Source organism: Blennius ocellaris (assembly GCF_963422515.1).
Source record: "Blennius ocellaris genome assembly, chromosome: 1".
NCBI classification, from domain to species: domain Eukaryota; kingdom Metazoa; phylum Chordata; class Actinopteri; order Blenniiformes; family Blenniidae; genus Blennius; species Blennius ocellaris.
Genome location: NC_137650.1, coordinates 34,982,901 through 34,997,847, shown reverse-complemented (window position 1 = coordinate 34,997,847; position 14,947 = coordinate 34,982,901). Strand labels below are relative to the sequence as shown.

The window sequence follows — 14,947 nt, the reverse complement described above, 5'->3', positions numbered from 1 at the left end:
CAGAATACGTGTATATTCAAGTGGTGTCGTGCAGCCCTGCTGAGTAAGACCAAGAGAGAAACCTTCCAGTCTGCTTCCAGGGCAAAAGAAAACATCCAGGTGAAGACAGTCGACGTCTACAGGTCCTCGGAAGCCTGCTTGTGTCCCAGTGCACGCACACAAATTGGATTACCCGTGCACAAATATTTTAATACGCACGCACAAATGTGTCTGCACAAATCCAAGTATGCAATCACAAATCTCATTACAGCCACAAGTGTCATTACACACAAATCAAGATGCACACCAGTCATTTTGTCACTGTAATAGCTTTATAGTCCGTATTGTTTATTTAGATATTATCAGTCCACATTGTCCGCCTCGGAAACCAACAGTCAGTCGGTACATAAATCGCAGTGGAGTCAAGCACGATTTAATTCAGGGACCACATACAGCCCAGTGTCGCCTCGAGTTGTGCTGTAAGAACTTTTGAATTTAAACTTTAAAGTCTTTTTTTGGGGGTCGGGGGGGGGGTAGTTATGATGTAGTTAGCACGTCAGGCACGACTTTGCGCCATTGGTTGTTTTTGTATTGAAACTACATACACATGCATGCACACAGAGACCAGTATGCAACATGTACATTATAAACAATAACAATGGCGAGTTCGCGTGGATCTCCGTGAGTCTCAACTGTAAAACCACCAAGTCCCAGGAGACTGTGGACGGGGAGGAAAACATTGTTGTTATTGTCCACCTACAATAAAATAGATGTTTACTATGGCCGTGGTGCCCATGAGCAGTAGCAGCATTTCATTTTTAAAAAGTTGCGTTTGCTGCAAAGGTTTCTCCCTGTTGGGGGAGTTTTTCCTTTCCACAGTCACAAACACACCTGCTTTTCTATTTTCCTCTATAGAAGCAGATTGGAATGTAATGTATTTAAAAATGTCTTTCTTTTTTTTTTATTAAAAAAAAAAAGAGAGCGAGAGAACAAACAGACAAAAAATTGTTATTCTCCACAAGATGCAAGCTGAAAACTTGATCCCAAAAATGAAAAATACTTTTTCACACCAACCAGCTTCTTATTGTGATCTCTTCACCGCTGGCAATAAAAGGCATTTATGAGACTTTCACAATATAAGCTATTATATAATTATATATTATTATCCCTGCGACAATCTGCCTTGTTTCTAAAAACCCTCAAATATATTGAATTGTTGTCTCAGTGAAAGAAAAAAAAGAAGAAAAAGTTGCGTTCGCTCCGTGTTTTCACTCGAAACTTGATATTCGATACTGAAATGTGACAAAAACTCTTCTATAGCTGTTGCATTATGGGTGTTTTTATGACCTCACCCCGACGGCGTGGCTTTAAAGATAAATTAGTAGCAAGTTGATCTATTCATGACTGCAGCAGGGTTTTCGGATATTTTTGTTTTGAGTTTCTCTTCGAGAGCAAGAAGCATTTTTGACATATTTGGATTTCTGCACTCGTAGATGATGCAGTATTTACCTGGAGAGGAGAACCGCCCCGCCATCCAGCGGCGCCGCTCGCCGCTCATTGTTTTCACTGACTCTCCTCCTGCTTCCCGTTGGGCCAGATCGCTCGTGACTTCAACCCGAACTGGATGAGCGCGGTGGAGATCCTGGACGACGACAACTTCCTGGGCGCGGAGAACGCCTTCAACCTGTTCGTGTGCCAGAAGGACAGGTGAGGCCAGCAGGGGGTCGAGCTGCATCAAGTTTACTTTATCTGTACTTGCTCCTGGTGATGGTCGCTCTTCTACACGCCGCCTAACAGAGAGTTGGTAAACGACCGCCGGTGTTGATTTGAGAAGCGGCGGTGTGTCGTCAGGATGCCGCTGCCACGTCCGAGGACTTGCTGAGAAAACAAAGACAATCTAAGTTGGCTGGATGTGTGTTGGCTTTAAGGGAAAAGGAGGGACCGATGTTGTCGGAGTGCGTGAGGCTCATGCCTCCGCTCGTTATCCGCCTAATACATCAGCTCACGCCGCTCAATGCTTTTGACCTTTATTTTTGTATCGCCACTCTCCTCCCGTTGTTTCCTTCACTGTTTCTCGCCATTCCATCTTTTACTTCTCTATCATCCTTTGACCTTTCACAGCACGTCTCATTTCTTTGCCTCTCTTGTTTTTCCGTTACCTCATCGATCGACCCCCCCACCCCCCCCCCACTGTTTCTCCTTCTCCTCTGTTGTTGCTTTTCTCTGCTGCAACACTTTGATTCACTCCTTGTTTGTGTCACGACTCGTCTTCCACCCACTCCTCAGATAATAATCTCTGCTCCTTCTGTTCCTGTCTCCATTTTTTTTTTTTTTTTTTTTTTTTTTGCGTTTTGCTCCCGGCGGTCAGCGCGGCCACGACGGACGAGGAGCGGCAGCACCTGCAGGAGGTGGGGGTGTTCCACCTCGGGGAGTTCGTCAACGTCTTCTGCCACGGCTCGCTGGTGCTGCAGAACCTGGGCGAGAGCTCCACGCCCACCCAGGGCTCCGTGCTGTTCGGCACCGTCAACGGCATGATCGGTGAGCACACACACACACACACACACACACACACACACATAATTTCATTTATTTATTTTCCCCGCTCCATCAATACTATGCTTGCAAGATTTCGCAGCATGAAAATCAAGTGGCACGCGACACAAGTCACCAGACGATGGCAGAGGAAACAGACGCCACATTTACAAGACACCTGGGGGGAAAAGTACTTTGATTGAACCTGGACTTTTCATCTTAAAGCCCCGCAGGCCACATGTGAGCGCCTACAAGTCCCCAACTGGCCCGTGAGAGCTTCATAATTTAAAGACAAGAACTGTAGATGATGCATGCAGACAGCAGAGGCGACGTATTATTAGACCTGTGACGATAACTGAGGAAAATAGAAAAACTGCACTTGAATGAAAATCACAACCACAAATCATAAAATAGACCGAGTCTCTGTTTATAAAAAAAACAAAACAAAACCCAACTCAAATATAAAACCACACATATAGAAAACATATAAATAATATTTAACAATAGAAAGTCCCTGTTTGGAAACTGGGTCTTGTGGTTATGTTTTAGGTGAGAATAAATTTGTGTTCAAACTGGCTGGTTCATGCTGCACTTCTCTCATTGGGTTTGAAGCTGAAATATTCCCACAGCGGGGTCGTGGCAATCCTCCGTTATCGTACCGAGGCGATGTATCGAGGCCGGCAAAATGATTGAGTTCACTTAATACATTGTTCGATTAATTAATTAATTGACATTAAGGCCGAATTGACGTGTAATAGTGAAACATGGTGAGTGAGGGAGGAAAGAGGCTCTGCAGTTCAGGCCTCCCGGCACTTTAAACCCGCAGTAGAAAACGGTCCAGGATGGCCTGAAGGTTCTAACGTCTGACTGTGTCGTCCTCCCTGACTGAAGCCACTGGGATCCATCATGGTTCCACATGAGAGCTGAAAGCTCTGCCTCTCACTCTGCTTGTAGAAAACCACTGGAACCTCCAGTAAGCAACACTGTGAGAAGTGTCCCGCTGGGTAATGTGGGCTCTTTCCCATAGTTGCAGTGAAGAATTCAAACAGTCAATTGTAAAAACTCTGAACGGTCGTTTTGTGAATTCAGCGACCGGCTGCACAGGAGGACTTCTCCCGCGGTAACCGGCTTCCTGCTAAAAGACTTCAGGACAATTTGGAGCGCGCAGAAATCTGTCAGGAACGGCATTCTCCCAAACTGAGAGAAATCCCCCAATTAGCTTCTTATTTTCTATTGAGAATGACGGTTCACATTGGAAATGCGTGTTCCCATTTCGGTGTGGAAGCTCCGACTGTAGAGTAGATTAAATCTGCCTCTGCACGGCTCGTCTTCTCGACCAGTGGGCGTGCGACGCCGCGCGGCGCCAACGACGGCGCTTCGAATGGAAACTGATGTTTCCATTTGAGAGAAAGGCAGAGAAATCACAGCGTTCCACCTCATTACGCTGATCTAAAGCAGATACATTGAGCCTGGCGGTAATGATGACGGAGATGAAAACAGGGACGGAGCAGCGAGTCCTCCCGGAGCATCACCACGCATTATTCCAGAGCTTTCTGTGGCGCTCCTTTAAAAAATAAAAGTCTCTGAAGAAAGTTCAACAGTGAAGAAGAAGAAGAAGAAGCCATATTGTTCAGTTTGTGGTGAGCAACATGAGGCTTTTAACTTGTATTTAAATACAATATTGAACATACTTTTAGTATTTTATACTAGGAGTATCGTTCCAATTGGCTTTGTGCTGAGATTCTAACAATTTTCTGTGCTAATTATTTTATTTTGAAAGAAAGAGAAAGGTTATTATGGTTTATCAGTCCAGTTTCACACCACTGCTTTATAGAATTGAATTAATGACCTTTAACAGTAAATCGGTCTCACTTTAGATAGGGCTGGGAAAAACATCGATTTAGTCGATTTATCGGATTGTCAGCTAAAAAAGATTTTTATTTTGCAAATTCAAGCGCTGCAAGTTCTGATACGGTTTGAAGAACAATTCTTAAATGTCCCCAAAAAATTGAAGACCGCTCATAAAGAGAAATTTACAGTATTTATATACACTACTACTGTTTTTATTTTTCAAAGAATTGTCTAATTAAAAAAAAAAGAAAACGCTAATCAGAGAAATACAATCACACATGAAAGAAGAGCAGTTGTTGGTCAAAATGACGAAAGCAGTGAACTTCAGTCACAAACAGGAGCCTCAGCTTTAGAAAACAAAACTGCTCGAAATTAAAAATATTAATAACCATATTAAGAAAAAACTGATTAAGATTAGTTTTCATATATATATATATATATATTTTTTTTTCTTAATATATATATTAAGAAAAGAAAAAAATCAATATATAAAAATCGATCGTTGGTAAACTGTAACACAACACAAATATGTGACATCACACAACTTTAAAAGCCTCATTTTAACCCAATTTCATTGCCTCTCATTAGTTATTTTTTGTTTTTGTTTTTACTAAATGAACTCTGGCTGCACAAATCTGAAGAGAGCTTCAATATAATATCTCTGCTGCTTTGACATATTGTGCTTTAATTGATGCACCAGCTTCTTCTTCTTCTCCTCAACAGGTGTAAAAATGTTCCTTGAGGAGGTTCTTTGTCGAATTACCCTGAATAGTAATACGATCAGCCTTGCAGCAGCAGACGATGAACCCAGGACGATTTGGTACTAGAAAGGGGAAAGTAACTACAAATCGATGGAAACAAAAAGTTTGAAGGTTTCGGGGTTGGATTCCAGCTTTTGCCTCAAAATTCTGAGATGTTTTGGATTTAACTCACATTTAACAAAGTGGCTGTAGCAGGAATAGATAAACCATCCAGTGAAGTAACTTTTTAATACTGTGGTAGAAATGTGTTTGTAAGAAATGATCCAGTGAGTGTGAAGGGGCTCCGAGCACACACAGTGTGTGTGTGTGTGTGTGTGTGTGTGTGTGTGTGTGTGCACTGCGACCTGACGGCCATGACACGGCGGTATTCAGCTAGCATGTCAACACGCCATGTCATTGCTGCTGACATGTCGGAGGTGTCTGGCGCCGACAGCAGGCTCACCTTCTCACTCCCATGTGTCCGTTACACTGAGACCACACATTGGAAATCAATCCCTCACAAGCTGCTGCACTGAATTCAACCCACACTGACACCAGGAGCTGTACAGTACTTTTATTTTGAAAGGTCTCGCACTCCAGGAGCCAGCAACTTGTAAACAAAACACAGTTAGATAGATAGATAGATATATAGATACTTACTTACTTACTTACTTCTCACTTACTCACTTTCTCACTTACTCACTTACTACTTACTTACTTCTCACTTACTCACTTACTCACTTACTTACTCACTTTCTCACTTACTCACTTACTCACTTACTCACTTACTCACTTACTTACTCACTTACTTACTTACTCACTTACTCACTTACTCACTTACTCACTTACTTGCTCACTTACTCACTTACTTACTTACTACTTACTTACTTGCTTACTTACTACTTACTTACTTACTCACTTACTACTTACTTACTTACCTACTTCCTCACTTACGACTTACTTACTTACTTGCTTACTTACTACTTACTTACTTACTCACTTACTACTTACTTACTTACCTACTTCCTCACTTACGACTTACTTACTTACTTACTTACTACTTACTCACTTACTACTTACTCACTTACGACTTACTTACTTACTTACTACTTACTTACTACTTACTTACTTACTTACTTACTTCCTTACTTACTTTCTTACCTACTTTCTTTATTCCTCCCCGAAGGGAAATTGTTTTGTTGCAGCAATCTGGTGTATACGAATATTATACAATACAAATAAAAGTTACCAAAAACAACCATATCTGGGTATAAGACATAAAGTAAAACCCAGAACGGAACATGGGCACTTAGAAATAAGCAGTTATCCACTCGTCATGGCTGGAGATTTGTCGGCGTTTTAAAGTGAGAACTTTCCTAAGATGGAAAACTTTTAGAATCAGAAAAAAAAAACAATAACGCAAAAAAGTTTTGTTTGCGCTGTTGTTGTTGTTGTTGTTGTTGTTGTGGGCGGAGCTACGGCATGACATTATCCATTAAAATAAAAATTGGCACCATAATTTGCCTGAATAGTTGGGAACCCCAAAACAACACACACACACACACACACACACACACACACACACACACACACGAGAAACAGTCCCGCAAATTGATGCATCTAGTTGTGGGCTGCGGTCCCGTCGTTCTGCTGCTGGCAGCTCGTCCCAAAACACTTTAATGGCTTCATGTGCAGAAACGAGCGCCGCCATCACACATCAACCGCCCGTCTTCCGTCTTCCGTCTTCCGTCTTCCGTCTTCGTCCCACAACTTCGCCTATTTGTGCGCGCCGTCAGCTTGGAGTGCAGATTGCCTCCCCGAAGCAGCGGAGCAATGCACTCAGTGTCACACAGCTTAAGCGTCTACCGGCGGGGAGGGGTGGGGGGAGGGGGGAGACGGTGACGGCGCTCCCGCCAAGCTTTGTGATTTACAACAGAATCACTCTCCAGATGAAGCGGCTTGGAAACGTGGTTAATTATTCAAGTATTGATATCATGCCATTTCACTCCCCACACAGTCCCGGCACACAGGCATCAAACTTGCATGAGTAGTTTTGAAGTCACACTAATGATCTTATAATTTATTTAATATGACGCTACCAGGAGTTTTATTGTGACTCCGATCCCCCCGCCCCCCCGCCGCTCCCGAGGCATTCCAAAGTGTTTACCGTCTGCTCCGCGCCTCCCGAAGTCACAGAGCGGTGTTGTGTTTGTGTTCCCCCCGCTGCAGGTCTGGTGACGTCGCTGTCCGAGGGCTGGTACAGCCTCCTGCTGGACCTGCAGAACCGCCTCAACAAGGTCATCAAGAGCGTGGGCAAGATCGAGCACAGCTTATATCCTTCTCCTGGTCCTCTGTCGAGTGAAATCTCCCCGTCGCCGTGGAAACGGGGGAGGGGGGTGGGGGGGGAGTCGCCAATTTTTCCCGAAATGCTGCTACTGCGTGTGCTATTGGTTCTTCACGGTGTTCAGTCCATCGACAATAATAAGGTTTTCCTCCACAGTGGCGTGGCTCCCAGGCTTGGTACTTTTATTTTGACAGTCACCGTATTAACAATCCAACATGGCCTGTTTGTTTAAACCTCCGTGGACTCCCGTTGTTAATGCTCATAGTGTTGTGTTATAAGCAAAGGTCAGTTTTTGTCTCCAAAGGCTGTAATTCAGAGGACTCGGGTTCAAATCCCACTTCCCGCAGGTTTAAAGTATTATTATGTGACGAATCTCATCAAAGTGAGCAGGCGAATAAGAAGTCTGGTTATTAAGTGAATGTGGTTCAAAATGTAAAGGCTTGTTGATCACAGCTTATCTAAAACCATTTCCCCCACAAGGATTTAAGAGTTACGGCTCCTCGTGCCATGAAAAAGACATTTATTGTGATGAAATCACCTCAACGATGCAGTGATCTGGAGTTCAAATGTTCCTCAAATGACCAGAATCCTACAAATAGCTGTGGAGCTCATCATCGTCTTCTGTTTAGAAATTGGCTTGAGTGTAGAATGCAAACCAGTCCGTCTTTTAATTGGAACAGTTTTCTATTGGTCGTGTGTCGAGAGAATTAAAGGTGATTGCAGTAATCGCAGTGTTCTGCTCCTCGCGCTGAAACGATTCTTGTTGTCCTGAGGAGGAGGCGGAAGTGTGTCGGTGCAGGCCTCAGGTGCCGCCGCTGGTCTGGTCTGGATTTTCCCTTGACTCCGCAGCACCTGGAGGTCTTTCCACACGGAGCGCAAGACGGAGCAGGCCACGGGATTCATCGACGGGGACTTGATCGAGAGCTTCTTGGACCTGGGCCGGGCCAAGATGCAGGAGGTCGTCAGCACTCTCCAGGTCGGGGCGCCGCTTCCTCCTCACCCGCACTTTACACGTGGTGATCACAGTGTCTACAGCCCTCCGCCCTGCGCCGGGCGCCCCCGGGGGAGGCTTTAGTAACGCCATCGACCCAGACGGGCTTAACTTATTCAGGACTCCGTCAAGGTCGTTATATTCTTATAGATCTCCAGATTAATAACGTTGTCTACAACTTGGAGCTCTAATTATTCCGCACAGCAAGACTTTTCTCTTCAACGTCTTTCTTCGGTTAAACATTCATGGTATTTTCTTTTCAGTCGTTTCACATTTCAGCCGGTTCCTCGTCTATAAAAGCCTCCGTGTGTTTTCAACCCGCTTTAACACTGAAGCTGAACGACGGACGAGGTAGAAGAGCAAACAGAGCGGCGGTGCGATGTTGTCCGCAGAAGCTCCGTCCTCCCTCCTTCCTGCCACTTCACTTATTTTATTATTACTCTCAAATTCACAAGATTTTAAGCAATCAGCATTTAATCGTTTTTAGGAGTGAACCGTTTTTGCCTTGTTTTTCATTAATTTAACAAGGTGAAATAAAACACGCCCACACACAGGCAGGTTTTCTTCATAAACTCGTAAATATCAAATAGTAGGGACTCATTAAAATGCTGCGTTGAGGCATCAGCACTCTGGAACTCCTGGTTTGAGGCAGCGCGTCGTCCAGCCGTCATTTCGACGGTCAGATTTCAGAAAACGCGGCCGAACGCACAGCGGATGTGTTTCTGAAAGTCTCTACAATATGTGAATAATGTCCATCACTGCTTTTCATCGTCCAATTTTGTCTAAATTCATCTTTTTTCACCGACGTATGGTGAATTATCAGCTCGTGTACATAACGCATTACTGACTTGCTGTTTTGTATCACGCCCAGTGAGGAGCAACGTGATTGGTCAGTCGATACCTTTTTGATGAGCGGCCTCTGATTGGCCCGTAATTCTCTGACTCATCCTGATGCGTTCAAACGCTGAAGCAGAGAGGAGGAATTTCCTTTCCAAGGTGTTGAGGATCCACACAGGTGGGACTGATTCTATAGAGCTATGATAGATTTATATTTTTAGTTCCAAAATGAAATGAGAAAAGGAAATATATTAGAAGACGCAGCAAAGTGGTTTATTTCTTGATTCAAATGTTTTCAGAAACACATTAAACTGAACGGTAAAGGCAGTTTGTGTCCGTGCCGCCATGTTGGCCTGGTTTTATCAGAGTGATGCGTTCAGGGGCATCACGTAAACCCCGAACCATGCTAACGAGCGTCAGGGTTCACACAGTAGCGAGGCTACGTGCTAAAAATGACTAAAATACGACGCTCTTCAGTAGTCATGGAAACATGAGGCTTCCCACTTTGTTGTAGTTTTTAAACAAATCACCTCCTCGTGCAGATTTTCCGACTCCAAGCCTCAAACACTGGACAGTTTGTTCGAGACATCAGGCGCTGTGGGAGCGTGTGTCCGGTGAAGAGCAACTCTGGATATGCAACTTTAATTTTGACCGACTCTTGAAAAGACACAGTCCGGAGAAGAAAATCTTTGCAGCACGAATTAAACTGAAAGTGATTGAGTCCCGATCACAGAACGTTTGTTACGAGTCGTCAGGGTCGAGAGAAAGAAGGGGGGGGAAAAAGAAAAAAGCACATTTTCTGGCAAAGGTTTACTAAAAATCAAGTGTGAAACTATAACAGAGTCATTCTCCTGCGGCGCTGGAACGTTTCTCCCAGGAGAACCATTAGCCTCAAACATGCTGCTTGTTTTCTGTTTTGTTTCTGGGCAATACACAACCAGGACTTGAACCGGGGACCTTCCCGCCATGAGGCTGGAGCTTTTAACCACTTTACCTCAGTAACGCAGCGAGGCGTTCATCTCTGGCCTCACTGCAGCGCAACGGACACCGAATAGCAGGGAAAGCAGTTTGCACAAGCGTTTTATTTGTTCCGAGGTCCAACCGAAGAAACAAGCTCTTACTTAGTTTTTTGTTTTGTTTTGTTTTGGTTTTTTTTGTTGTGTGCTTTTTGGCTGGAAGCCTTGTTGAACTGTGAAAAACCCTTTGGACAGTTTTTTATTTGCTGCTCCTGCCAGTGGGAAGTGGAAAACGTTCATCACAGACCAGGTGGCAACATCACTTCTGGCAGGAAAAACATTCATATCCTGGCTTGAGTCTCTCTCTCTCTTTTTTTTTTTTTTTTTTTAACTCTAAACTGCTTTTTAAACATTGAATTTTAGCCCAGAAACAAAAGCCCATTCCCTTGTTGATTTTTTTTAAGAACAGCTGATAAAGAGCTACTGAATTATTTGGACGGCGTCTTTATCAGGAGACGGAATCCTCCTCAAGTTAGAATCAAATATGGTGCATCAGTTGTTCACTTGCACGTTTTCACCTGAATCAGCGGAGATTTTAAATGTCGACTCACCTCTTTCTTTCTTCTCCACCAACTGAAGTGGATGAAATCTATTCAGAGATTTTAACTTGTTCACTTAAACACATTTTAGCACAGATTTAACTTACCAATACATTTTAACCTGCGGTTAGTCAGAAATTGTAACTTTTGTCGACATAGACATTTTTTAATTCGTCCCGGAATTTTCATCTTTTAGGTTTTTGCACAAGTGCTTACTTGGTCTTAAGTTTTTTTGACTTCTTACACATTTTAATCTACCGTATTTTCTGCCCTATAAGGCGCACCGGGTTATAAGGCGCACCTACATTGATTGACATAATTTACAACTTCATTCATATATAAGGCGCACCTGGAATAGACCAGAGGTCAGCAACCTTTATAGCTTAAAGCCATTAGGTTACATTTTCCACTGATTCTAACACCCAGATAGGTGCACACGCTTTATTTTAGTAGTCCTACATGCAGCCTATGCCAGGAGGACACTACACACAAAACCTTCTTCACTGCTGGTTGACAACTTACAACTACCGGTAATAAACTAAACTACATGAACTAAGCAACAAAAACACAACACAACACAATTATTACCGACACCACAAACCAAATATAACCCCCAATAATTGCATTTAAAACACCACAAATAGCTGCAATGAATTATGGGAGTTTCTATCGGTTGCACTGAGGAGCTCAGGTTGAATTTGTCGCTGCAAGGCATGATGTCCCATCATGCCTTGCAGCGACAAATTCATGTTTTGTGTTGTTGGAGGTTATTGTGGCTCGTTGTTGGGCTTGGTGTTGTGTTGATTGTGTTTATGTGTTTTTGTTCCCCAGTTTAGGGAGTAGTTATTTCATCTAGTTTATTTTGGTTTGTTAGAATGTTGGTGTGCAACCATGAGTGATGAAGGTGTTGTGCGGAGTGTCGTCCGCTCTGAAGATCAGGTTGCGAAGTTAGAGTTGTCAAAATAAAAGCTTCTGGTTGTTCAACTGTCAAATAGCAGTCTTGAGTAGAGCAATCGTCCATATATAAGGCGCACTGGCAGCTTTTGAGAAAATTTGAGGTATTTAGGTGCGCCTTATAGGGCGGAAAATACGGTATTTAGAAATTTGAATCTGCATACTAAAATCTATTTTAATATTTGCTCATAAATTCCCACCTTTGTCAGCATAGAACTTTTAACATGTCTATTCTTTGATTTTAACTTGTTTAATTAGGAATGTTAACCTGTGCCCACTCAGAAATTCTAACTTAGAAGCTTTAAAAGTTGTGAGTAATTTTTTTTCTGCTTCAACCTGTACTTACTTAGAAGATTTAACTAAGATTTAAGATCAAACTTTCACACCGTGGATCTTCATCGTTGGGACGTTGCAGGTTAAACTGCAACATTCACACTTTTTCTGCCGATGCACTTAATTAGGAATTCAAACGGCTCCTTGTAGAAATGTTACTTTAAAAAAAAAAGTGTTTCCTGCAGCCGCAAGAAGATTCTTCAAGAACTTTCAGATGTTTCCTTCAGGCCAAGTAGCTTCAGTTCTTCAGGACAGGATATGAATCAGTCGTGTCGCGTGAAAGTATCAGTGGTTATGGAACAAACGCCACAGGCTGCGGCATTAAGACAGGAAGTTAAAGGCGCCTGATCGGCAGGACTTGTTTGCTTCAGAACAGTCTTAAGAGATTATTAGATTTTTTAAACTCTCACCGGTTCATTAATCTTGTTGATTGCATCCCTGACTAATGTTCACCGCTTCAGTGAAAACGCTCATTTGGAGTCTGAAGGAGGAGTGGAGGGGAGAAGCGGCGAATATATGATCGATATCAGAAAGAGGGAGGGGTTTATTAAATTGTTCTTTTTCTCTGGCTTTGATCTGCTGTGTCTGTGTGAGCTGGACTGGCTCCGCCCATCTATGGGAAGATGGAGGAAGTACTTCCTCTCGTGGTGCCATGTGCCAGAGCAGAGCTGTCTGATTGTGGGAGGAGTCAAAAGGGGGGGAGGAGCCTACCTTGATTGTGATTGGCTAAACCCCCGATGACACTATATAGGGTTTGATTTCTGATTGGCTGCTTGGAGCAACACACTTTTTAAAACCCTGAACAAGCCGGGGAGAGAGAGGACGCACTTTCTACAATTCTGGGGCGTCGTTGAGATGAACTAAAATAAGATTAACTTGAATTATGACCCCTGTAAATAAATGAAAGTAAATATCATTAAAGTTGAAAGCTGCTCCTGGAGGTACCGAGGTCCAAACGGAAGCTCAGAGGGGAAAGAGCCTTTTCGATTGCCGGTCCTAACCTCTGGAATGCCCCGCCCCCCCGTTAGACAAGCCCCCTCACTGTCCATTTTTAAAACTCGTCTTAAAACCCATTTTTATTCGAGAGAGCGTGAGACTCTGCTCTGGTTTTAGTGTCTTCGTTTTTTTTTTATTGTTTTAACCTTTTATGTTTTGTTTATTGTTTTACCATCTGATTGTTTTTATTGTTTTAACTTTTTTATCGTTTTAATGTTTTTATTTAGCCTCTGATAGTTTTAATTCAATGTACAGCACTTTGTCTCAGCTACGGCTGCTTAAAGCGCTTTATAAATAAAGTTGAGTTGAGTTGAACTCCTAAAGGGCGCGAAGGAGTGACGAGGTGACAGAGTGACAGTTTGGCTCACGGCTCCTTGTCGCTGGCTTTCAGATCGACGACGGCAGCGGCATGAAGCGCGAGGCGACGGTGGACGAGGTGATCAAGATCGTGGAGGAGCTGACGAGGATCCACTAGTCCACCGGCCGCCAACCCAGACCCTCCGGCCGCCCGGAGGGACGTTCACCGCTTTGAGGTTCTTGCAGATTTGTAAATAGTTGTAAGTGAGCGGCGTGTGCATGTGGGTCCTTCAGACGTCAGTCGTGTGTCGGGTTGGTTCCGTACCCTGGAGGCGCCGCGGCGGAGAGCAGCTCTCTCCTTTTAGACGTCAGTCTCTCGGCGACGCTCGTAGCAACCGGTTTAAACAGAAGAGACCAAAGTGGAGACGCTGGTCTGCGGGTGTGTGTGTGTGTGTGTGTGTGTGTGAGAGAGAGAGAGTGTGTGTGTGTGTGTGCGTGTGTGTGTCCGGGTGGAATAATGCGTGATCATGAAGCGCAACAAGAAGAATAAAAAACAACTCAAAAAGCAGATTTTTCCAGAAGCAGAGTAGAAGAAGTGGAGCCCCGGTGGGCGTCAGGTTGAGGATGATCCTCCTCCACTTCCCACGTTAAATCACATTTACATGTTTGTTCTCCGAGTCTGACGCTCCGTTTGACTCGCCAAGATGAGGAAGAAGATAGATTTATAGCTATTTTGTCTTTGTGATGTTTTCTTTGTTTATTCAAATAAACTTTGCTTTAGTACAGTTCACACCTTTGTCCCGGACTGATTCTTATGATCCTCTGTTTCGGTCGTCCTTTAATCCGATCTTCTGCAGCTTTGCTTTTTTTTTCCCCCCACGAACTTTCACCACGTCTGTTTATATTTGCACCACCGACGAATCCGTTCTCTAAAAGTCTAAATGGACTGGAGTCGATCCTGAGAGTGAAGTGGATCAGCAGAGAAACTCACACCATCGCCTCGGGTTGTGGGAGGATTCAAACCCACAACCACCTCGCTGTGACGCCACAGTGCGACCCACTGTCCCGCAATGCAGCCAGATAATCATCACCGATCGTAACACTTCTCAGGAGGTCAAATACCATTTAAAGATTTAAAGCATTAGAAGGAAAATTACTTGCACTCACACACCAGCAGGTGGTGGTAGTGCAACGCCGGGGAGCCCAGCTGCCATTGAGCCCAAGTGAAGAAGAAGAAGGGAAACAGTCATCAGGGATGAAAACGCTGCTGATAGGAGAGAGGGAAACGGTCATCAGGGATGAAAACGCTGCTGATATGAGAGGGAAATGGTCATCGGGGATCAAAACGCTGCTGATAGGAGAGAGGGAAATGGTCATCAGGGATGAAAACGCTGCCGATGGGAGAGAGGGAAACGGTCATCAGGGATGAAAACGCTGCTGATAGGAGAGGGAAACGGTCATCAGGGATGAAAACGCTGCTGATATGAGAGAGGGAAATGGTCATCAGGGATGAAAGTGCTGCTGATAGGTGAGGGAAA

General features: G+C 43.9%; 1 protein-coding gene across 1 annotated transcript in view; it reads left to right on the top strand.

Moving 5' to 3' along the window:
• ddb1 (damage-specific DNA binding protein 1) overlaps window positions 1-14,199 on the top strand; it is a 66,438-nt gene extending 52,239 nt beyond the window's left edge. The window contains exons 23-27 of the mRNA XM_080496025.1: window positions 1,577-1,686; window positions 2,348-2,517; window positions 7,332-7,434; window positions 8,299-8,422; window positions 13,504-14,199. Of these exons, the coding sequence (XP_080352151.1) occupies window positions 1,577-1,686; window positions 2,348-2,517; window positions 7,332-7,434; window positions 8,299-8,422; window positions 13,504-13,587 (591 nt within the window). The 3' untranslated portion in view covers window positions 13,588-14,199. The remainder of the gene's footprint in view (window positions 1-1,576; window positions 1,687-2,347; window positions 2,518-7,331; window positions 7,435-8,298; window positions 8,423-13,503) is intronic.
• Window positions 14,200-14,947: the final 748 nt, after the last annotated feature.